We start from the raw sequence: 24503 nt of genomic DNA on the forward strand, positions 1-24503 counted from the left end.
GTGATTGCACGAAAGGAGATTTAGTTTTGAAAGCAGGGAAAAGCTCTGTAAGGGTACGGGCAACTGAGAACTGGGTGAGACTTGTAGGAAGCTGGTGCCCTGTCTGTCACTGGAGGATTTTAGACGAAGATCTTTGGGTAAGCATGTAAAGAAATGAATGAGAGGAATAGGGAAAAGATGGACTCCCAAGATCCGTGAAGATCTGCCTCTCTTGCATGAATTTATCCTTCCTGGGAGACACGTAGGCGTGTAAAGAGGGTGGTGAGAGTCTATTTAGATCTCAAGCCTGCAGCACTCAAAAAGTAGAAATTTCCCACTTTTCTCAAATCGCATCCATTTAAGGACCTTCTTGCTAACCCCACGCTTTTGTGAGGAGCTGTGCTGAGTACTGGAAAACCGAGCACGCCGTACCAGGGGGATTCTGGTGTGTGAGACCTGGCTAGGATCTACACAACTTGCGCTGGCTCTCCCTCTATCTGACTTCTTCCTGCGTGTCTGCCAGCTTTGTTCCACTTTTTATTCATTTGCCCTCGTTTTCCTCCTCCCAGCCTTCCCAGAGAACCTTCTAACACTGCTTTCCTGCTCACCTCATAAAGTTGGATTTAAGGGAGAGGCAGCACACTGCCACTTGGCTATTTTTGCTGCTTGCAGTCAGCTGGTGAAGCTTTGCAGCTCGTTTTCCTTCCCCCCGAGGGTGGCCTGCCTGATGAGTCCCTTTTGGGCAGTGTTCTGCGACGGGAGCTTCTCCCATCTTCACGGTGAGCACACAGAGAAAATTCTGGTCTGTTTTCACTGTGCTTCCTCAGGACACTCTCCCTAGAGGTCCCCGGGCAGGTCTCAAAGCGTCATGGTATGGCTGAGGGTGGCGGCACCTCAGGAGACCACCTGGTTCAAACCAGGACCACCTACAGCAGGTTGCTCAGGACATGGTCTGAGTTTTGAGGCTGGGATGCAGACTCCACGGCCTCTCCTGGCAACCTGTTTGACTGTTTGACAGCCCTCGCAGTCAAAAATTTTCTCCTGCTGTCTGACCGCCTGAAGTCAGGCTGAAGGGCCCGTGACCCCCTGGATCCTTTTTGCCCTTTCTGAAGATGAGTGACATTTGTTCTCTTGCAGCCCTCAGGGACATCCTGGGATAGCCATGACCTTCTGAAAAAAACAGTGCTGGTCTCGATCAACGTGGGCCAGTTCCCTCAGTTCCTGCGGGTGCGTCCCTTCAGGCCCTCGTGCATGTCCACTCTGTTCAATTGTTCCTCAACCTGATCCTTCTCCATCGAGGATAAGTCTTCCTTGCTCCTGACATACTCCTCAGTCCCAGGGGCCTTGGGCTCGCTGGGCTTTTGCTGTTGACATACCTGTAGACATTTTCCTTTTTGCCCTCACCAAATTCAGCTCTGGGTGGGCTTTTGGCTTTCATAAGCCCAGCCCTGCATGTCTGGACATTGTCTCTGTGTTCCTCCCAGGTTGCTTGTTCCTGCTTCCACTTTCTGTGTGTATCCTTTTTTTTTTTTTTTGGCTGATATTGTGTTTTTTTGTTTTTTTTTTTTTTGAGGATTTTCTTGTTCATGCATGCAGGTCTTTGCTTCTTCTCCTGCGTTTTGCTTCATTCGGGGACAGACTGTTCTTGAATCTGGAGGAGGTGATCCCTGAAAGTCCTGCTTGAGTTGTGCTTGAGAAAGAATTCAGTAGTTTTTTTTAGACATTATTCCTTATATACTGAAACGTATTTTTGTATTATCCTTTATATTTTATTGACTTGACTACAATTTCAAACTCCCTTGTTACCAGTGCAGTGTTTTTGAATATTTCCATGCAACCTGCACAAACTTTACTGTTTTATCTGCCTTGTTTACCACTCCTTTGCAAAAACTCATCACTTGTGCTTGGATCTACTTTCTGAGTGAAAACAGAGTCGCAGTGAATGGTTGGGTTCTCTGTCTTTCCCTGGGCGAAATAAAAGGTTTGCATTTTCTCTAAGGGGGGAGCCGAAGTTCTGGAGATCTGCCATGGCACCTGCATCCACGTGTGTGCGGAGACCTTCACCATGGGGAAGCAAGAGCAGCTGGTGGGGTGTGAGCAGGATGGTCACAAATCGATGGGGCAAAGGAGTGCCTCGGCAAAGCCTCCGCCTGGTTTTACACTTCCCTGGCATTTTGAGGGGTCTCCTCCAGTTTCCATGCAGTCTGCAGAGCAGGGACAGCCTCTCCATCTGCCTGGCGGCCTGCGGGACGTGGTGTTTACGAGCACACCTCTATCATTAGTGACCCTTTCATTAAGCAGCTTACAAGCACAACCCAGGAGGCTGTCCCCAGGCTGCTGGCGAGGCGTCCCGTCCCTCGGGGCTGGAGGTGGGTGGCTCTGGCAGTGCTCCCTGCTCTGCCTGTTCTCGGGCTGTGCTGCAGGAGGCCGCAGCCACCCTTGTCTGTCCCTGGGGACAGCCTTGCTGCGAGCAGGGGGGCTGCTCGATGGTGTTTTGTCCCCTGCTTCTTACAGAAGGGGGGCAGGAGGCAGGGGAGGGGGCGAGGTGTGAGGAGCTGGCTGCTCTGGTGAAATCTCCTGAGAGCAATGTTTGTGCTGGGCAGGACAAAGGTTGCAGGACCAGCTCGTGCTCCGAGGGGCTGTCTGCTCATGCCTGAACCTGATCTGTGCTTGCGTGAAGGATTCTGCCCCGTCTTCCAAAACCCTCCGGGAAACAGCATGTGCTTTTGGCAGAGAACCGTGCCTCAGCTTAACAAGAGGGACACGTTCGCACACTGCGGCTCCTACCAGAGCCGTTTCCATTGTCCTGAGAGCTGGTGGCAAGCAAGGACGTGAGGGATGGGAAACTGAAACCCAGCGCTATTTGCATGCGGCTAGAAACTGGCACCCCAGACTAGAGTGAGCAGCCACCTTTCTCGCTGACTGCCTGGTCTGTGATCGCTCTGCTCCCACCAGAGCTGCAGCCGACAGCCTTTTCTCTGCTGAAGGCCAGAATACGGGGTGAGAAGTGCATGCGGAGCAGTGTGAGGCTGGAAGTTTTGAAGCTGTCGAGAGGCGAGACGTTCCTCCAGCGTCTGTCACTCCCAATGCTCCTGCTCTCCTGCAGGGGCCGGGCGTATTGCAGCCCCTGCGCTGCTCTGCCAGCACTCGGCAGGGATCTTTGCCCTGTGGGAGAAGCACTGATAGCATTACTCAGAGCAAACATAATGATCCGATGCTTTGCCTTTGCAGAAACTGTCCCAGTTCAGCGGGCTAGGGCGGGGACGTGGTCAGCTCGTTTGGTCAGACCGAGCATCTCCTCGAAGTGTGCTTCGGCATGAGTCTTGGTGGTGGCCGGGGAGCCAAAACCTGCGTGAAGACTGCACAAACCTGGTTTGAGAGCGGGTAGCAGGCACCTTTCGGCTCCATCATAAGCCTGCTGTGGGGCTGGGGCAGAGCTGGGTGCTGTTGTGGAGCTCTTTGCAGCCTGCTCTGCGCAGAGCCAGGCCATGAAATTTACAGCGCCTGTAGCCTGTAGCTCAGGCAGAAACCCAGCAATATTTCACGATACATTAATTGCTTTATTTAAGGGCACATATTTAACTGCTGCCCTTCTGCAGTCCCTGGAGTACTCGGAATGGCCGTGTCTCTCCCGCTGCCTGTGGCCAGCTGGGTGTGCAGCGGTGAAGCTGACTTCAGGCACATCCTGATCTTGTCATCCAAGCGCTAAAGGATTGCCATTAGCTAATTGCCCTTGGCAGAGGCAAGGCTGTTGAAGGGCGCTTTTTTGAGTCTCCCAGACTGACTCCTCTTGTCTTTTGGCAGCAGTTAGGTTACTCATTTTTTGGATGAGGAGGGGTGGATTTTGAAAGGATCAGCTGTGGGGAAGAAACGGATGGGAAAGGGAGGGGAGAGGATTTGGCAGGAGAGGATGAAGGTAAATGGAATGAAACTGAGCTGAAGGCTGTAGGAGGGAAAACAAGGACCCAGGCAGATTTGGGGAAGGTCAGTGTTTTTTGCTCTGTTTGTTTTCTAATTCCTGGAAATGTACAGATTTTACTTTATGGATGAGAAGTGTGTGTGTGTTTTCTCTGGAGCCTTTTAGTCAAAACACCTCGTGCCAGCTTCAGTCTGCTTATTTGCATGCAGTCGGAAGTTTGATTCTCTGGAGGCACTCTCCTTGGATACTCGTGAACTGTGCTCTCAGGAGGCTAGCAAGGCTGCCCAAAGTGTTTTTTTTTTTTACCGTAGAAACATTCCCTAGAAATGATGAGGTTGAAAGGGAAAAGACATTGCCTGTGCAATACAAGTTAAGCATTCCAAAGGAGAAGATGAAAAGGGAAATGAAAAGTTTCCATGGTGCTGCAAACTGAAATATTCATAGTAGCTTTCCAAGGCCCCCTTATCAGCATTTGTACTTCCTAATTTCTCCCCATGTTATCTCTTTTTGAGCCTCTGTGCAAGAGAAGGAATGAAAGTTTTTTTTTTTTTTTTTTTTTTAATGGTCTTTCTGCTGTTCAAATTATTGCTAACTTTCAAGAGATTAGGACCTTTAAAAAAATCATGCAGAACTGTAAATTCTCATCCGATTTATCAGGCTGGATTGCCTGGACGTACGATGCTTTTCAGAGAGGATGCCGAGGTAAAGGTAGAGCTTGGAAACCTGCCAAGGAACAAAAGGAAACCGCACTTAAAAGTGTTTTGGAAGGTTGTCACATCCTACGCTCTCCCCAGGGGTGCCGTGGGGTGAGGTCCCCAGGGGTCTGGCAGGATTTCAGCCGGTGCCTCCTGGTGCCAGGGCAGCTTTCACGCCAGAGAGCAAAACAGACCGTGCAGAGCGCAGGTCTGAAGGGAAGGGGGGCTTGCTGAGGTGCAGCTGGGGAGTGTGGAGGAAACACAGCCATTAATTCACGTACCTCAGGCACCACTGGTGTGCATCTGTACCCTGCAGATCAACAAAACAGCTATTTGACAAGGGGGGTGCGCTGTCCACCTTTTGCAGAGCAGCCTGGAAGGCTGTCAGCCCGGGGGCGAGGTGTACTGAGGAGTGTGAGCATCTCCGAGAAGGGGCTGGTGCATGTAGAAGTGGGCATTTTGGGGCCGGAGGGAGGAAGAGCTCAAAAAGCCAGTGAGGTTTTGATGGTGGTAATAAAACAAAGTCTGTGTGCCTTCTCATGGCAACCACACAGCGCTCTGAGCCCGGGCAGGCAGACCTGAGATAACATCTGGTTATCAGCAGCAACACCCTTTTCCCAGACGTGTGTCTCACCCCGTTCAGGAAAAGCCTTTTTTGTGCCTGGAGGCCCTGGAAAGCACCCGCAGGGCCCAGAGGGAGTTCCTGCGCCAAACAGCTCCGAAACATTAAACATTTTCTGTGCCTGGGGGCTTCAAGGCTTTTTGGGGCAGCTTGGAGCCAAACTGCCCCGAAAAGCTTCTCTCGGCCATTTGTCTCTCAGCCAGTGGGACCTCAGAGGCGGTCTCCAGCCTAGTGAACTTGAAAGATTTGGGGTGAAAAATCCCTGAAGGAACTCCAGGTGGTCCAAGCAAAAGGAGAAGTCTCTTGTGCCCTCTGGACTTGCTCATCTCATGTGAGTTCTCTGTGTGCCGTTCTGTGCCACTTTGCTGCAGCGCCTCTGTTTCTTCTCTTCCTTTTTCACGATGCTTTGTGATCTCTGCTTCTGAAGGTCTGATTGTCTCAGACCCGCTTCTCTCACCACCACCTCCAGCTCCATACCCGGATGGTGTTTTCCCTCTACACGTCCATTTTGCAGTCCTTCCCGCGCAGCTGTCAAGGTTAACCTCAAGGAAATGGGGCTTGTTTTCCTGAGGGCGGCAGAGAACCGTCTCAGGCTCAAATCCTACATCAAACAAACAAGCTCACGTTATACTTCTGGCTTTTGCAGGTCCTCATGTGGAGGTGAAGTCCTGCAATTGTAAGAAATGCAGGCGCTGGGGGGTGCCCTGCTGAGGGGTGGTGCAGGTGCTGGTGGTGCAGGGTCAGCTCTGCCACTCTCCGGACGTTGGAGGCTTGCTGCACATGCGAGGGCAGCATTACTTGGTTGCTCTGCCTCCTGTCCAAATCAGGGCCAGCTGTGGCTCTGTGGTCTTTGCTCAATTTCAGCCAACTTTGCCTGGGAAACGCCTGCGGTGGGGATTTCCCTTTGCCACTGCTGTGGCTGTCAGAGATTAGTGCTGCCTAATTGGAAGCTGCTATGGTATGGCTAAGGCATGGGCCTTTTAACTCTCTCCCCTGGACCGTGGAAGCAGGTGATTTGAACGCTCCTTGTAGCAACTTTTTCTGTGTTTGAAGCCTGTTATCATAGCTTCCATCCCTCATCTCCACCCTGGAGCTTTTCGGGTTCCTTAGCAGGCCACACGGCCCTAATTTCTGGTCCCCAACACACTGGGCTGAGTTATCCTCGAATCGTCTGGCGCCTGTTCTCAGCACAGTGCTCACATCTTTGCCTGGTGTTTGTTGGGAAACACGAGCTGAGCTGAGCAATGCGGAGCCTGGAACCTGCCTGGGTTGGAAGAAAATACACAGAGAGCACCTCGAGGAGTAAATGCCAGGACTGCTCAGCCTTTCCCCCACATAAAAATAGGGGAAAATTGTTGGGATCAGCCCGTGATGGTGCTTCCAGGGCAGCTTCTCTTGCTGTGGATGCCCCATCCCTGGAGGTGCTCAAGGCCTTTGGGCAGCCTGGTCTGGTGGGAGGTGTCCCTGTCAGTTCTTCAGAGGTCAGGTAAGCATTTCCACATTCACGTCTGGCAAGGTCAGAAGGGCTGAGGAAGCTGTGTTTGAGGATATCAAAGTACCCCGATAGTTTTCTGAGCAACTTATCAACTAGAAAATGAGTCCACCCACTGGGCTGAGGATCACTTCTGCTTCACTGCTTCCTCTTAAAACATACCAGACCCAGGAAAGCCAGGGACAATATGGCTGTGTCTTTAACAACAACAACAAAATAATTAAAAAATGAACCAAAGGTTTTGCAAAACAGCAGACGTACTGATCAATTCCAGGTCCTGCATGAGCTGCTGGTGACTGTGCTCACTGCATCCGTGACTCAACTTGTGCATACCCAGAAACAGCAGGGCCAGGTGCACACCTATTTTTTCATTGAAGCCTGCACAGGACATGCCCAGAGGTTTCTCTGCTGACCTGCTGGTCACCGTCGTGCTGGGCCAGTGGTCCCTTGCTTGCAAGGGGCCAGCCCTTGGAGCAGAGAAAGCTGTCACAGTCAGGTTGTTTTCTAACAAGACCTTTGCTCTCCGCAGATGTGAGAAATTGCAGCTATGACCCCACTTTCTCTGCCTCCTTCTGCTGTATTCCAGACCTTGGAGAAGAGATGAGGATCTTCTCACCCCTGCAGGGAAGCTCTGCTCTGCTCTGTAGTTAGGGTTCAGATCAGATCTTCATCTCAAACTGGTCCCTGCTGTTCAGCGCAGAGCCCAGAAAGGCCTGTTGTGAGGGCCTTCAGGGAATCTTTTAAAACTGCTTGCATGTCCTTGCTATGTCTCTTGTGGTTGCGTTGTCCTTCTAGTAGAGGCAGAGGAGCTGCTTCCCCTGTTTATGCCAGCAGCACAGAGCTGTGAAGCAAATGGATGTATTTTACTCTTTTATTTAGAGCGCTGTGTATTTTTTAATGAGGTGGTAGTGCTTCCAGTGGTAGGGCTGCACAGCTTAATTGGCAAAAGCCATGAAGGAAACATTGCTCGGCCTTGAGAGGCTTGTGCTGATTGCCTGCTGCATCCTAGTGAGCAGAGCTCTCTGTAGCCCTACTCCAGTACCTTCAGAAAAAAATCTCCTTAATGCTTCCTTCTTGGAAGAGACAGGAGAACATCCACAAGATCCCAGGTCTAGGTCCTTGCTCAGATGGGAGGACCTAGCCCCCAGCTCCAGCTGCTTCTCAAGTTAGGGATGTGCTGCCCATGGGCACGGTGTCACAGAAGTGACTCAGGACATTCCGCAGCCAAGGAGGAAACAGGCCCCAAGGGCAGATTTACGAAGCTTTTCTGAAGTTGAGTCATGATCATGAGATCCCTCCTCCGTTAAGGAAATGAAGGAGGCCGTGGTCTCGGAGCCCAGGTTAGAACGGGACTTTTGGTGCTCCTGTCACGCAGTCAGGAGCTCCGATTAATTTAATTATGGAGCTCTTCAAAATGCTTTTTTTTTATTTATTTATTTTTAGGGGGAGGTGCAATTTTTTCCAATAAGAAGGCCTACTGTGCTGCCAAAATGTTGGTATATTTCCCCCCATTTTCTCCCATCCCCTTCACCAGCTGCTGTTTGACGCTGTTGTGAAAATGATGCCCACTCCAAGCAGCAGTTTCCCTGAAATGGGGAAGAAATGTGCTGTCACCACTCCCTGCTGGAGGAGCTGAGGCTGCAAGACAAACTTTGGGTTTATGGGGCTGAAAGTCCACGCCATATGTGTGCACCTTGGTGTGCTGCCAGGGGCATTTTCAGGAAGGGACAACACACGCAGGGACCCTACAATCACGGAATAGTTGCTGTAGGAAAGGACCGACTCCGTGGGTCACGCTGCCTTGATAGCTGAGATCTGCCAGCTGTTCCCATAGCTGTTCCCACAGCCCTGCTGTTCTCACGAATTTGGGAGATTGTCTCCTGCTGAGGAACTACATCTTGTCCCCGTAGGACAGGCTGTGCTCACAGGGGCTGGGATGTGGCCTTGGGCTTTGCCAGGGCTTGGGGCCGTTTCTGTACACAGGTCTGTACCCCGATGAGCACGGAGGCTGTCACTTCTGTCTCTAATCCCCTCTTATTCTGAGAGCGCCCCTGGAGATGCCCTCTGAGGATTTCTTCTGGGTCACACAGGGACTTTCCAGCACTGGAGTGAGACCCTTTCCAGGTGCTGCACCAACCAACCCTCTCAGACTATCTCTGTGTGCTGCCTTGTTTGGATGCAAAGGAATGGTTTGAGCAACAAGGTGCAGCTCTCCTGGTGGTAGCTCCAAATGTCCTTCATCCTTCCTAGAACATTTTCAGCTCCAGAATAATTTCAGGCCAACAAAGCACAATAATGTTTTCAGCTTCCCACCATGTTCACTTTCACTCTGGCTGTTTATTTATTTCTGGCATACCTTTCCCACATTGACTTCTTCCTGGGCAGTACCTCTTGGATCTCACCCCATTTCTACAGTAACGTGAGGCCCTGTGGGTGATTCTGGAGCTCTGCTTTAGCTTGTAGACAGCATTTTTGACATGGACGTCCCCCTGAACGTTGAATTGTCTCACCAGCCATGGGGTATACATTTTCTGCATCTTGGAATTTCACTGCCTGACCTTGGTCTGCAAATGCATCATCTAAATCTCCTGCTGCTGGGAGCACATCACTCCTTAAGTAATGTTTCGGGATTTTACATGCAAAGGTTCATGTTGGTCACAGATCTGTCTCTCTCTTCTGGTAAGGTTGCAGGCAGACCAATAGGTGGTGGCTTGTGTGGCTGGATGCTGAAACATCTCTGTTCAGGCACTTTCCCGTTCTTGAAGAAGCACTTGGCAGCACACTCATCTTTTCTGCATTTTGTTTTCACCTGTTTGCCTGAATTTCATCCAAGGATCATCATTTGATCCTTATTTTGACTCTTGCTTATATGAATCCTAGGACTGTGAATAGAGATCTCTGCTGCAAGCTGTGTGGTTTTGGCTTGGTTTGGTGGTCCTTGCTTTTCTCCAGTCCATCCACCTGCTCAGAACAGGACTATTACCCACATTAGATAAAGGAGGACATTGTTTTTTATAACGAAGTCGTGAAAGGATTATCTCCAGGGGTGGAGACTTCCATCACCACTTGAGCAACCTGTTGCAGAGCTCCCCTCCACACTCTTCACAGCCAAATTTTTCCTAACGTCCATATATTTGCTTAATTTGGGATCAGCTTCTTCCATCATTCCAGCCTACTGATGCTGCACTGATCCAGGCTGTTTTCCCCCATACTTTTATTTTAATGCTGAGCTTTCTGCTGTGGCTGCAATAGCGTTGAGAGGGTCACTATTCCTCTAGGACCATCTTTGTCAATTTTCTGGTATTCCCAGCCACATCTTGCCTTTCTGTCTCTGGCAGATTTGGAGGTCCTATGAAACCCACTCCAGTGGCAGCAGAGCCTTAGTTCTACAAACTGCAGTAGCAAAAGGCTTTTGTTTCCAAACCTGGGCAATTGTTCCCAAGGCACAGTCCAAACTTGAGCATTTAGCTCCTCTTGTTTCCTTTGTTCCTTGTTTGCCATCAAAACCTTACAGGCAGTCTGTGCAGGATCTCAGTATCTTGCTGTGTGTTCCTGCTCTCTGTCGGAATGACGGCCCAACCACGAATGTCTGTCTGTGCTTGGTGACTCTTTTCTGAGTTGAGATCATTGCTGCTGAGGAACCTCGTACCTCCAGACCACAAACTTGCTTCTACCTGAAGAGCAGTTTAGCTAGAAGTTCCCTGGAGCATGGCAGCTAATTTCCCTTTGGAAAGCTAATGTTCCTGCTATAAGAGGGACTTGCTACGTACAGAAAACCTGTTGATTTTTTTTCTCGGTGTGAGTAAACCAAACCACTAGACCTGTAATGAATGTGAAGGTGTTTGAAAACACTGCCCCTCTAGGGCTGTTCAAAGATCTTGACAGTTGCTAGATTTTTTTAATGCTAGATCAGCTGTTTTTTTTACCTGTGAACATCCCTTCTCCTGAGATTAGTTTTCCAGGATCACTGCTTTATTTTTTAAGTAATTTGCATTTACTTACCTTTTTTTTGGGCTGAAGGTAGCCCTCACTGTGCCAGACCCTTTGCACCTCGTGTTTTCTGCACAAGAAATTTAATCAGCTACAAATACAGACTAATGCAGGTTTAATACAGGTAGAACATGCCAGGTTTCAGGTAGGGAACAAAAAGGACTGTAAAAGCTAACTACGATCTACCAGGACTGTTTTTTTTTTTTTTTTTTTTTTTCCCAGGTGTGAGTATTTGGCCAAGGTGGGGTTGGGTTGGCTGTGAGCTGTGCCAGTGGACGGGGAGGAGGCAGAGAACGGGACAGAACTGGTGTCCTAGCGTGATTCACAGACCAAATATTCCCGTGTAGCATGGGATGCAGGCTCACGGGGTCTTGTGAAGCTCCAGTTTGACTGCCCAGGATCGAGCAGTACAGGCTCACAGCGTTTAACATGGTTCCTGTGAGGAAGCTGAGTGTCAGTTTGCAATATCGTGCCAGGTGCAAGGACACTTTGGTTTAGGATTGCTTGGGCCCCTACTTGTCAAGTGGTGAGGACTGGTGGTGATGCATCTGCCCTCCTGGCACTGAGTGCTTTCTTTCCTGCAGACACTCACCCACATGAGCAAGCAGTGTGAATCTTGGTGTAACTCGAAAGCTGCTTGGCTGGGTTCCCTCTCAAACTGTAGTATCACCGATCCAGCACCACTGGTTAAGCTGTTTGCCAAATGCATGTTAAACAGACCGAAAATGGGCAAAAACAAGCCTTGCCCCAGCTTTCGCCCACATTCCTAGTTGATTGTGTGGGGCTCTCTTTCACCTGTAACTTGCTTGCCAGACCTGGGTTTCCTTTTCTCTGGGCAGCAGGAGCTTATCACTGCCCCCTCCACTGCCTGGGTCTCGTGGAAAGAGCGCGAGTTAAGAGCCAGAATCGCTCTTTGCTGACCAACACCGCCAGCTTCCTATTTAAAATCAGTCGTGCCAGCTTCATAGAGCTTCAGTGCTCTCTGTGGGAAGGGATTCTTGTGCTGAGCGTGCTTTGTGCATCTCGTTTAAACACCATTCAGAGTGCTGCCTGTGGTGCGGCTACACACCAGGTGCGCAGAATGTCATTGTCAGTGGGGAGGGAAACCAACAGGTGCCTGCCACCTTTCCTGTGATCTGTCAAACTTATTTTCTTCCCTTCATGCAAGCAAAATTTCGACTCCTTCTTGGTCCCAAACCACCTGAGGGCTAAATGAAGTATGCATCCAGACTGGCTCTTTCACTCCCCATCTCTCTCTCAGGCTTTCCTCGCCTGGGATGTTTTACCTTCCCTGCATCCTGGGTGCTGTGCTACCCGGGGTCATCTCCCCTTCAACCTGCTGCTGCCTGGCCCTGCTCCAGTGGTGTAGGGATGGCCTGGGGCTGGGGAGAGATCTCTTTTCTCTCCTCTCACCCACAGAGAGGAGCGAGGGGGTCACGCCAAAGGGGAAAAACACGTCCTGGGGGGGTCCCCTCCATCTCACGTCCCTCTGTCTCTCCGCCCCTACAGATGTCGTGGCACCCGCAGTACCGCAGCTCCAAGTTCCGCCACGTGTACGGCAAGGCCGCCAGCAAGGACAAGTGCTACGACTGTGTGCCCATCACCCACAGCGTCCACGACAACCACTTCTGCGCCGTCAACCCGCACTTCGTGGCGGTGGTGACCGAGTGCGCAGGCGGAGGGGCCTTCCTCGTCATCCCCATCCACCAGGTGAGCGCCGCCGGGGCAGGATGGCCTTCGTGGTGCTGGTGGGGGTCCGGGCTCTGCAGGGAGGTCGATCCCACAGGCGATATTCAGCCAGTGCTGCTCCTGGAGTTGCAAAATGCACGGAAGGGGCCCCAGATTGCCTGGCACATGGGTACCTATGCGTCCTAGGTGGCTGCTCGCAGGTTCTCGGCACCTTCCTTCCTTTCGTACCCCGGTTGCCTGTCTTGTGTAATCAACGGGAGCTGTGCTGTTCAGATGTTTGTCTCCCAGGAAAGACTGCAAATCAAAAAGCAATTAGTAGATATGAAAGGTAAGAACTGAAAGGTGCTTTAGTGCCTTGGCTTCATCTGCCACCGGAGCAGAGCATGGTGTATTTTGCTCTAACTACCTTCTCCTTTGTGAAAGAATGGAGACACAGTTATGAGACAATGAAGCTCTTTAGCTTCAAACACCGATGCTGGAAAAACTTCCCTTTCGGAAACAAATCCCATGTTTGTGGGTTCTGATGACTTGGAGATCTGATGAGAGGGAGAAGCTGGCTGTCTGGCATTTATTGCTGCAGAAGAATTAGGCATGCACTAATGTGGATTAACTTTGGTATGAGATTATGGGCTCCCTGGAATCAGGGCAGAACAGATGAAAGGCAAAAGTTCAGCCTTTAATTAAAAGTTAATTGATGGTGTTATTGTAATGCCACTTTTTCAATATATATTTGCTAAGGATGAAAGTGAACTGGGTGTGCTTGAAGAGCCTAGTGCAGTTCCCGGCTCTTCTAGACTTTGTTTATTCAACTCATTAACCACTGGTGCTGTTCAGAGACAGTCCTAAAATTAACCACTACCCTGTTTTTCTTGACTGAGTCACTTCTGCCCCCTCGACCACGATCTGTTGGGGCTGAAGAACTTGTCTTTATCACAGACCTGCATCTCTGAGCAGGCAGCTGGGACTGTGGGATGTGGGGTGGGACCCAGCTCTCAAAGTGTTGGCAAAAAGAGCTCAAGATGCTTGCACGGCTTACTATTAATTCTTCTGTCTTGAAACCTCTTCTCAACTTAGCTCATCCTTAGTAGCAGTCCCTCTATTCTTAACACCTGCTTCAATGCTCCACCCAGGTCTGAAAGACTGCCTGCAGAAGTGAAAGGCACAGCAGAACTAGAAGAGATAACTAGAGAAGGATAATTAAAGTATGTCAATGAAAATGTGAAATTACTTTCATTTGAGGAGTTGAGACTTTGAAGGTTAGGCCTCCATTAGTCCCGGGAAAAAGGACAAATGAGCGAGACACATCAAACTGTGAACGGGGTGGGGGAAGAAGTGTAGGGAGAATTCCCGATTTGGGTAGTGAAGGGGAGGGACAGCAGCGATCAGATCGGCAGCAGGCATGGGTGGACGCTTCTGCAGTTCAACTGTGGAGCTCACAGCCCTGGATACCGAAGAGCCTGGAAGAATTAAGGGGTTCAAAACAGGACAGAGTTATGGACCTGTATGCGTTGTGCTTCTTCCAGCTGCTCTCCCAATACCTGTTTCTGACACAAGCTGTGGGGGAGAGTGGCCTTGGCCACCCACAGAAGGGGGTTCTCTGAGCCTGGGGGCTGTGGTACCAGTTACTTTTATTTCAAGCTATGCTTCTGAACTGGTGCCACCTGGTGAAGAGCAGCAGCTTTTGGCTTGTGCTCCCAGTGGTGGTATTTGTGGCTGCCAGCTCCTACAGCGGCGGTGACCCGCAGCACTCCGGGCTCTTGGCTTGTGCCCCTGGCTGCCAGGGAGACGAAGGCAGCCTGGTCTGGAGGCTTGTGTCTGGCATTGAATTGCCCTCTCATGACTGGTAGCCAATCTTTTTTTTTTTTTTTTTTTGGATGGATTTGCAGCTCTTGTCTCTGGTTTAATGGTGTCTCTTTTCTTCTCTCCTGCTGACTCATGGAAGCTGAGCTCTCTCGTCCCTTGAAGAAATCCCACTTCTTGCCTCCTGCACCATTCTTCCTCGCTTTCCCAGAGCTTGGCAGTAAGGCAGGGGTGGAGAGCAGCAGGGCTTAACAAAAGAAAGAGCTCTTAGCCACAGATACCCCATCCAGCAGGCCTAGAAACACATTGCCTACTACCTGAAGAGGAATGAGTTGAACATGTGCCACTGCTTGGAAAACAGTCTTCTGTTGCAGAACATATCGCTTAGATCCTGACGAAGATCAGTCAGGTCCTCGCTGAAGCTGGCTGGGTGGAACAGCTTTCCATCTCAGCAGGAAAGCAGCTGTGGGCACAGGGGCTGTCTGGGGCCTGGCACAGAGCGAGTGCCTTTGTAAATCTCACGAGTCCAGGGACACGCATGCCTTCCTTTTGCCTTCTCCCATGACCAGACCTGAGACAAAGAGGCAGCAGGATGCAAACAAAGTCCTGAGAGACAGGATGGGTGGGTTGCAGGGGGGTAGGTGAAGAGTAGGAGAAGCTTCAGGATGGGGCTCGGCATGGCATGGTGGCAGTTTGGCCGGGTGGCCTGGGAGCCTCCCAGACAGAGCAGACAGGCAGCCAGCTTTGGGAGGGGACGGAGCTCCCATAGGGATCAAGGGACCCCTGTGGAGCTGGCTGCCCAGCCCTCTGAGTTGTGAGCTTGAAACCAAGCCCTGAAGCCCGCAAAAGGACACCGTGGGTGGGGGAACTCTTATTAAAGGCCTTTTATCTCTTTTCTGCTGCCTTCCCAAGTCACTTTGTATTGTTGCTGTCATAAAACTGATTTGTTTTAAAGTGGAGTCTAAAAAAGCAGTCTTTTACATTTCAAAGCCTGCTGGGTGTTCAGTTTGAAGCAGGTTAGTCCCAGTCGATGAGACAAACTTTCTTGTGAAGCCAGAGTGGTTGCATGCTGTGTCCTGTTCTACACCAAAAAACGACCATTCAGCAGGACTTTGAGGCTGGGACATGGCAAATGACATGGCCACATCCAGGTTAGGATCAGCACTGATGCCCCTCCACTGCATGCTCTCAAGTCTCCTCCAGAGCGGTGTGGGGAGCACACCCACAGCAGCGTCTGCTTTCCAGAAGGGCATGCAGTTGCATTCATCTTGATTTATGATTTGGAAGAAATCCCTCACTCAGAGGGAGGTGAGGCCCTGGCACAGGCTGCCCAGAGGAGCTGTGGCTGCCCCATCCCTGGAGGTGCTCAAGGCCAGGCTGGACGGGGCTGTGGGCAGCCTGGGCTGGTGGGAGGTGTCCCTGCCCATGGCAGGGGGCTGGAACTGGGTGGGCTTTAAGGTCCCTTCCAGCCCAAACCATTCTGTGATTCTTCCAGCTGGGATAAAAGTGGGCAGGTAGGCATGACCGGCTTGCAACCATGTCTGCCTCCTCAGGTGAGCGACATTTGCTCTCGCACAGAAGTCTGCGTTCCTGGAGCACCTCCTGCTCCTCCTGCTTCTGACAGGAAGGAGCAAGTGTTGCTCTGATGTTAATCAAATCCCCAGCACCCTCTCTATCACGTAGTAGACAAATTGACATGACTGTAGCAGAGGCTGTCTGCAGCGTGGGTTTATCCTGATGCAACACAGCCCCCTTTCGGCACAAGCTCCTCAGCACTCAGTGTGCTGCTTCGTGCATGACAGCAGTGAGTATGCTGCCCAAACGTGGCTTATTCTGGGAGAGAGTCCTGAGTCTGATTTAATGCGGTGAATGGCTGGATTTGAAAGCCATCAGAGAGAAATGCATAGCTTGTTGAAGGAAAAACTGCGTTTGTAATTTGTGTTGTTGCTTAAAAAATAAATAAAATAAAATAAATAAAATAAAATAAATAAAATAAATAAAATAAAATAAATAAAATAAAATAAATAAAAAAATAAATAAAAAATAAAATAAAATAAAATAAAATAAATAATAAAATAAAATAAAACAAAATAAAATAATAAAATAAAATGAAAGCTAGTTGAAGAGGCTAAAAATGATCAGCAAAACCATTTTTCCTGCTTAACAGAAATTTATTCTCAAGGAACAGATAAGAGATTTTCTCTCCCCCCAAATCTTTAAGAAATGTGGAAGATTCAACTGATTCCTAAGTGTTTCCACTCTAAGTTTTATTCTGGTGTCTGAATCAAATAATAGCTTATGTAACCTCTGCTGTATGTGTACAGATTTCTCAGTAGCACTGTGAAGTCCTGCACAGCACCACGTTACTTTCCTGTCTGTGATATCGTCAGGATTTGCCTTACAGGGACAGCAAAACCCCATTCCCAACAGAAGGAGGCCACCCAGGGCATTTGGAGCATAACAATCAGAAAGAGGTTACTTGGTGGAGCTGGATGGGTCTTACTTGAAAATGTCCTGTAATTCCATGGCTCCCCTAAGGTTTCATGATATATATATACATATTTTTTTATTTTTTTCCAGACAGGGAAGCTCGACCCACATTATCCCAGAATATGTGGGCACAAAGGAAACGTTCTGGACATCAAGTGGAACCCATTCAATGACTTTGTAATAGCCTCGTGTTCAGAAGATGCCACTGTAAGTTTCCCAGCTTATACTCAATGTTATTGCCTGGCTAATGTGCTTTTGGGGGAAAGCAATAGGAAAAGAACCAAGAGGCCCAGGGATTAGATGTGAAAATGCATGTAATCTTCAAGAACAGCCATGTAAGATCCCTGTATTTCTCTATGTGATCCCTTCCAAATGATGTATCAAAATCATGATAGGAAGAAGATCTGTTTGTGTGTGGGCTTCCATCTTTAGAGGTTTGTTTGCGTGAGAAAGAAGTAAATGTAAAATTGGTTCAAGGTTAATCACTGTGAAACTCCTCCTTTACTACAAAATAAAACTTTCAACGCAATGTAATCTGTGACAGATGTTTCAGATCATTTCTCCACACAGCAAGTTTGAACTTGTTTCTCTCTGAGTTACTCTGTAAAGTCATGCTGGATCAGCTACGGGGTAGTTAAGGAGTCTGTGTCGTACTTTATTCCAACCACAGCATCAACGAAATGAGTATTTTCCAACTGAACACAGAGAAAGGCTCCAGGGATGCAAAGGGTAATGCTAATACAAACCTATAAAAAGGTATCAAATTCTTAAGTCAGGTTTATGTTTTATGCCAGTTGGGCTGAGACTGATGTAAGTAAGATGCAGTCACACAGTTTAGCTCAGCGTAGGTGCAGTCTGGTTATTAGGAACTGGAAAATGCAATTAATTTGTGTAAGGGACAGTCTAGCCTATATCTGCCCATGGGAAAATTGCTTTCTGTGGCTTATCAAAAGTGCGGTGTTGGCTCTTATGACAGTAAGAACATCTAACTACTATGGTCTTTCTCAGAGATCCTGTGTGTATTTTCTCCCACTGGGTATATTTGCCCTTTGCCACACAGAATCAGGGAGGTTCCCTTTGTCATTTCCTCCAGCCCTGACTTGGTGGTTTATCTTCTGCCATTTCAGCTCTGTCGGAAACCTCTCTTGAGTTGGGAATATATGATCTTTGAATTTTCCTTCCCGTTTAGTGACTTACTTTTCTTTGCCTTTTTTTTTTTTTTTTTTTTTTTTTTTTTAGGATCTTTGTGTCTTTTTTGACAATGTTTTTCAATTTCTGGGCTGCCTGGGGGGGGTTATATTTTATCTTCCAACTGGAATGCCAGGTGTTCATGCTGTCTCAGAAAGGACTTGTGGCAGGAACGCACCACCACGACCTCTCTTTTAAGTCTCAGATGACAAAAGAGCACAAGCTTCAAAGCTTCCTGCTGCAGTTGCAGAATATATTCAAATAACACAATTACAGAATCATTCAGGGTTAAAGGGAGCTTGGGAGCTTTAGTCTGTGGAGCTGAGTCTTGAAAACCTGCAAGGATGCAAACTTCACCACCTTTTCTGTTTTTTCTTATACGCAGCTAGAATCTTCCCAGTGTAGTTAATGGCCACCGTATCCAATCGTCCTACTCTGCACTTCAGTAGCATGCATGGCTCTATTTTCTCCGTTATCTTGTTAGTACCAAGGGCTTTTATCAGGTTCTTCTCAAGATGTCTTCTCCAAGCCAAGCAAGCCCATCTCCCCTCCTCACAGGACAAGTGCTGTGGCCTCCTGAACATCCTGGTGGTTTCCACTGGACTCACTGAAGTTTATCAGTAACTTTCTTGTGCTAGGACATGCAAAAGTGGGTGCAGCACTCCAGTGGTTGTTTAAAGATTGCTGAGTAAAGTGAAAAATCATTTCCCTTGATCCAGGAGCTCTCTTCCTGTTTTTTCCAGACCATGATGTTGCTAGCTTTCACTGCTGCCAGGGCATGCTGCCAGGTCTTATTTATTCTCTTGTCTACCAGGACTCATTCCATGGAGTCAAGATCTGTCTTACCTGTCCTGTCCTGTCCTGCAGAGCTCAGACTGGATAGCTATTGGGACACTGCTGCAGCAACACCTTCTCTGTCCTGACCCAATAAGTATGAGAAGTTTTAGGGTCCCAGAGATGCCCACCACTTCCATTGGGCTGGACATTTGAGCCAAACCCTTCTTTCCTCTCTGTTGTTTAAGGCCTGGTGCTCCCTGCCATTTTTCAGCATCAGCATGAGGCACTGCTCTGGCTTGTGTGTGAGGATATATCTGATTGCTCCTACTGCACTGGTTTTCCCTGAAAATGTTGAGGTGGGCCACAAGCTTGTGTGAAGATGGTGAACATTTCCCACCACCCATGTTCCTAAAAGGTTTCTTGGTCATTAGCCAGCCTTTCTGGAGCGTGCCATTGTGATAACACAACTAAATTTTGTGGCCTACAGCTGAAGCATGCAGAGTGGTGCTTTAGGGCATGGGAGGGGATGGACAGTCTGTAAATGTCCAATGCCCTTCCCAGGTCCTACTGCTGCCTTGGACTGGGGCTAAGAAAAGTGGCCTGGGGCTGAGAGCTTGAGCTTAGAGCAGGAAGCAAGCTCATCCTCCTGCCCCTTCTGTTCCTTCTGGCAAATCATCAGGCATGTATGAATTCATCCTGATGAAGACCTTCTCCCCTGTGGTTGGAGAGTCAACTCTGTGTCCTTAACTTTGCTTTGTCAGGTTTCCTTCAAGATGCTGTGGAGCAGACTGCTGGTGAGCTAGGTTGCTCATGCTTGGCCTTGGCAGTTCTTGTTCCAAGACCTGCTTCTCCTACCCACTAAGGAATGAGAATTGCTGCCATTTCATGAACCCTGAAACTCCAGTCAGGGTCTTACCACCAAACATTTCATAGCATGGTTCGTTCTAGGCAGTTCTTCATAGTGTGAACACACACCATTTCCCTCTTCCCTCCTCTCTCAGCGCCATTCATTTAGTGGTTATAGCTGTTGAAACTGTAGGGTGTGATGCTTCCTCTTGCTGCTGTGGAAGTTCATTAGAGGCTACAGGCCCCCACAGTCCTAATGTTTCTGAGGGACTTGATTCTTTAATGAGATAAGCACTGGTGAGAAGGAGGGTGCTTGTGATCCTTCCTAGCAGGTCCCTGAATTTGCGCCTCTCCTTCTTTGGCGTAGAATATTGTGATTCTCATCAGCCAAGCACTGGGAGACTCAGGCAGCTGTAGCTAATTTCCACAAGCTTTCTCATTCAAAGAGCATTTCCATCTGGCTTCAGGTTAAGTCCTAGAGAATTTCCCAGAAGTAGAATCACTTTCCTTGAGCCAAAGGGTTAATCTGTTGTCGTCCTAAAGGCTTGTGCTTCTAAGATCAGTGTGAGAAAGACTCTTTCCTTTTACCTGCACAGGTTCAGCTGCTTTTGCAGGCCACCTCTATTGTCTCCTTCCACATCAAGAGGACAGAATTTATTCTTGTCTTCATGCAGCACCTTCCAGATGAATCCAGATGAATCCAGTAGTCCTGTCATGAGACAGCAAACTCCCCTTGTGTTATACTGCCCAGGCTGCTCAGGACATCCACCCTGTGGCCACCTGAGTGGGCTTCTGTGTCCTTTGACCGTGCTGTTTGCAAAATATTTAGCATTTGTGCAGTTTTCAGGGGACAAATAGTACTATAGTTATTATCTGACCGGGGCACTGTCAGTTCTTCTACCAGGTAGCACTGAGTGGATGGCTGCTTGCATCAGCCACTGCTATAATATTTTCTGGGACTCTTTGCTGAAGTCTATCTCATATTTGCCCATTCCTGCTCAAAGTTTGGTAGAAGACAAGGTAGAAAGAAGAACTTCTTTACCGAAAGGGTTGTTAGACATTGGAACAGGCTGCCCAGGGAAGTGGTGGAGTCACCATCCCTGGAAGTCTTTAAAAGATGTTTAGATGTAGAGCTTAGGGATATGGTTTAGTGGGGATTGTTAGCGTTAGGTCAGAGGTTGGACTCGATGATCTTGAGGTCTCTTCCAACCTAGAAATTCTGTGATTCTGTGAAAACTGCAGGTGCTGTGGTTTGGTGTCTGTAAGATCTGTGGCGTACTTCTTCCCCTTGAGAGCAGTTCTCCATAAGTGCTCTAACAGCATGGCCAACAACAATAATTACTGTTAAATTCTGAGTCAGCACCCTACACGCTAATCTCACAAAGACCCATCCTCTGCCATCCAGGTTAAGATCTGGGACATCCCCAAGCACTTGCTAACAAGAAACATCACCAATCCGAAGAAGGAACTTCTTGGGCATGCTCGAAGGGTGGGCCTCATTGAGTGGCATCCTACTGCCGAAAACATCCTCTTCAGCTCCGGCTATGACTACAAGGTGGGTCTGTTTTCTTTGAAGCCCTCCCCTTGGGACTTAGGGTTTGGATTTGTTTTCATTTCAAGCTGTAAGTTAATGATAAAGACTTCAGAAGCCTTCCTGAGGAGGAAATCCCTGAGCAACCCAGAAGGCAGGAGTTCATTGTCATGGGTTTCAAAAAGCCTGGATAATTTTCCAGTCTTCTGATGAACTTCAGTCTGCTCTTCTTTTCCATGGCAATATCAAACGCCATAGATGACCTTTGGCTTCATTCTTGTGCTAATGCCTATATCTGCCATGATGTTAGTCATTTTTCTGTATAAAATGTGATCCTAAAGGAAATGAGAATATCGGAGATTCTGAACAGACCCTATGTCCCTGATATACTTATCTAAGTACCAGGGATTATTTCAAATACTGGAGACTTGCAGCTCATGATAGTAAGATGTACACATGTGGAGAAGAAAGGAAGAAATAAAGAGGGTACACAAAGTCCCCACTTTGTTAGGCAGCAAATATTTGATTATTTTTTTTTTGTTCTTTTGCCCAGATAATGATCTGGAACATTGACACGAGGGAGGCTGTCATCTCGAACCCAGTGAAGATCCTCGACGCTCACAAGGATGTGATACTCTCCATGTCATTCAACACAGATGGTAGCCTCCTTGCCACAGCCTGCCGGGACAGAAAGATCCGTGTCATAGAACCTCGTTCAGGAACAGTCCTACAGGTAGGTGGTATTCAGTGGTTTGTGGTCCAGCTGATCTCACCCATGGATTGTTTCCTCTTCTGGGTAGACTCACTGCCATTAGAGAAGACAGATCTGTGCCCAGTGTTGTCTGAGACATCAGAGAGTAGAATTGTCTTCTACTTTTCATGAAAGAATTGCTGCTGTTGACAACAGGTTCTCTGCATATTGCTAAGCTCTTCTCTCCCTAAAACCCTTCCTGAAGTGCACTGCTTTCATAGCTCCCTCCTGCAGTCCTCTAGGGGTACTGCTGTGGGATTCGTTGGGGTGACCAGTAGAGATCAGGTGGCCATGTGGATGCAAGTGTACATTTGTCTGTACTTTGCATTTCTTGGTAAGGTGACTGCCTTTAGGAGGTATGTGCACACATTTGTGTATTTGTGTACACAGAAAGGTCAACAGTACCACTAATAGGGATTGCCCTCTTGTGAATTGACTGGGTTTTTGGGTGTGGGCTTGAAGAATTTAGGCTGCCTCTCTCAGATGGCTTTGAAATCCTGCTCACTGTAGTTTCAGCCAGGCTGGGGAGATATTTCAGGTGTGACTGACTTTCCCACATGGAAGTTCTGGGCTAAATGTTTTGTTGGGAGGTGCTTTCGTTCTTGGCCTTGCATGGCTTCTGGGGCTTAGAAGTGTCATGTAACATGAAATGTAGCTGCACAAAGATGGCCTGATGTGCCTTAGCCAGCCCAGATAAGCTTCATGGGCAGGGGAAGGTGGTTTCTTGCCTTGATGTGATTTCTCCTTCCATTTTTTTAATGGAGGAAGGGAAGAGGCTGTCTCTTACTCTTGCAGTGTGTTTTCTCTTCCTAGGAAGCCAGCAACAAGTCTCACAGAGTCAATAAAGTCTTGTTCCTTGGAAACATGAAAAAGCTGCTCTCTACTGGAACATCTCGGTGGAATAATAGGCAAATTGCATTGTGGGATCAAGTGAGTTGAACCAGCAATTGTTACCATAGAATCTTCATTTTTCTTTCTTTTGCTGTCACTTTAACTTTTGCACCTGCCAAATACCCAAGGATTGGTTTATAACAGCAATTCAGAAGTGACTGTCAAGTTCTTAATGGGTGATAAGTTCTATTGTTATGATGCTATTAACTGAGCATAAATTTTGAAGAAGCTCTCAAAGCTTTGCACATAGAAATCCACCAGAGCAAGGATAATGCTGTGCCTACTGCAGAAAAAAAAATAATAAAAAATTCAAGGGACCTTTGGATGGTCCCTGTAGTTCCCAGTTAAAAGTAGCTCTTAGTGCTCTTACTGGCAAAATTGTTACTGGTACTGGAAGATAAATGAATTCTAGGCAAACATACTCCAACAAAGACCTCAAGGAAGGAAAATATGTTGTTGTTTTATGTTTTATTTTTTATATTTTATTTCCAATGATTCCTTACATTAAAGTATTGAGGTGGCACTTGTCAGTTCCAAGACATGCTTCTCTATTATGATGGTTGCAAGCCTCATGAAACTCTCCTCTGCCCCCCTAATATGCAGTGAGATGCTTTTCCTCTGTTTGCCATATCACTTTGTCCTCTGTACCAGCTACTTTGCAGCACAGCCTTCTGCCTCTTTCTCTCAGTGTCACCCTTTGTACCAGACGAAGCTGGTAGACCAAGTCTCTGATTTTCCATTTGATTGTGTTTGGACGTGGCTTCTTTGTGTATGGGGGGCAGAGCGCTGTGCTGCCATCCAGAGGCTTTCCACAAAGCTGAGCACAGGGGTAATGCCATGGATTCACATCAGGGTTTCACTGTTCTGTTCTGCACTGCTGGTCTTACTCGAATTGCCCCCTTCAGCAGTGCCGGGTTGGCTTTGTACAGGACGTAGCAGACTTGTGCACGCAGCGGTATGCTGTGTCCAGGCTTAGCTGCAAAAGGCTGATGGGGACTTTTGCCCTTGCAGTGCACATCTTCTCACCGTGCAGTGCTGAGACTTGTCAGCTACTGTAGGCTGTTTTTGTTCTTGTGGTGCATTATCATCAAGGTATCATCTTAACCAGAGACAGTAAGGGAACCCGAATAATTCGGTATGCAGTGCAGACATGCCCTTCATCCTCCTGAGTCTGGCAGCCCATATGGCCTTCACGTAGAAGCAAGCAGTTTTTTGTATTATATCTACCCCTGAAACATGACCAAGTACCCAGTGATGTCTTGACATGCTGCACTCTGTTGAGAGCTCGCTAGCTTCCCTCCTGTGGAGCTTTGAGGAAGTCTGTATTACTCCAAGGTGGGGTTCAAGTAAGGTGTCCCTGACTTGAGGTGACCCACGGGTGATTCTAGCTGTTTGTTTTTCTTGTGTCCTGCCCAGAATGACCTTTCTGTGCCTTTAGTGGAGGAGGATCTGGATGGCTCCTCGGGGCTCCTGTTTCCCTTCTATGACTCAGACACGAACATGCTTTACGTTGTTGGAAAGGTAAGCGCCTTTTGAGTCAGCAAATGCTGGTCTGATTCTCCTCTTAGCCTGTGTTGTGTCACCAGCATTGTTCAGACCGAAGTCATGGGTGCTCCTAAGGCACATCAGCCTGAGGACTGATGGGGTGGGGTCTGAGGATGCTGCGGTGTCAGGCCATGTTTTCTACTGCGGACAAGCTGTGTTTGTTGTGGGAAGGCACGCTGCAGATTCCCACACAGCAATTTGGGGGTAAATATTTACATGGGAGGTGCTTATGTTCCTGACCTTGCATGGCTTCTGGGGCCATACATTCTTCTCAGAGCCTCATGCTGGATAGCAGAAC

At 48.4% G+C, this 24503-nt stretch overlaps 1 protein-coding gene across 2 annotated transcripts in view; it reads left to right on the top strand.

Moving 5' to 3' along the window:
• CORO2A (coronin 2A) overlaps positions 1-24503 on the top strand; it is a 45237-nt gene that overhangs the window by 15219 nt on the left and 5515 nt on the right. The window contains exons 1-7 of one of the 2 annotated variants that reach the window (XM_068666379.1): positions 5248-5546; positions 12207-12407; positions 16767-16883; positions 20893-21042; positions 21572-21751; positions 22583-22699; positions 24077-24181. In XM_068666379.1, coding sequence (XP_068522480.1) covers positions 12207-12407; positions 16767-16883; positions 20893-21042; positions 21572-21751; positions 22583-22699; positions 24077-24181 — 870 coding nt within the window. In that variant the 5' untranslated portion in view covers positions 5248-5546. Of the gene's footprint in view, positions 1-5247; positions 5547-12206; positions 12408-16766; positions 16884-20892; positions 21043-21571; positions 21752-22582; positions 22700-24076; positions 24182-24503 lie in introns of those variants that run through there. The other variant, XM_068666378.1, reaches the window with a different exon arrangement.

This window comes from Anas acuta, chromosome Z (assembly GCF_963932015.1).
Source record: "Anas acuta chromosome Z, bAnaAcu1.1, whole genome shotgun sequence".
Lineage (NCBI taxonomy): Eukaryota > Metazoa > Chordata > Aves > Anseriformes > Anatidae > Anas > Anas acuta.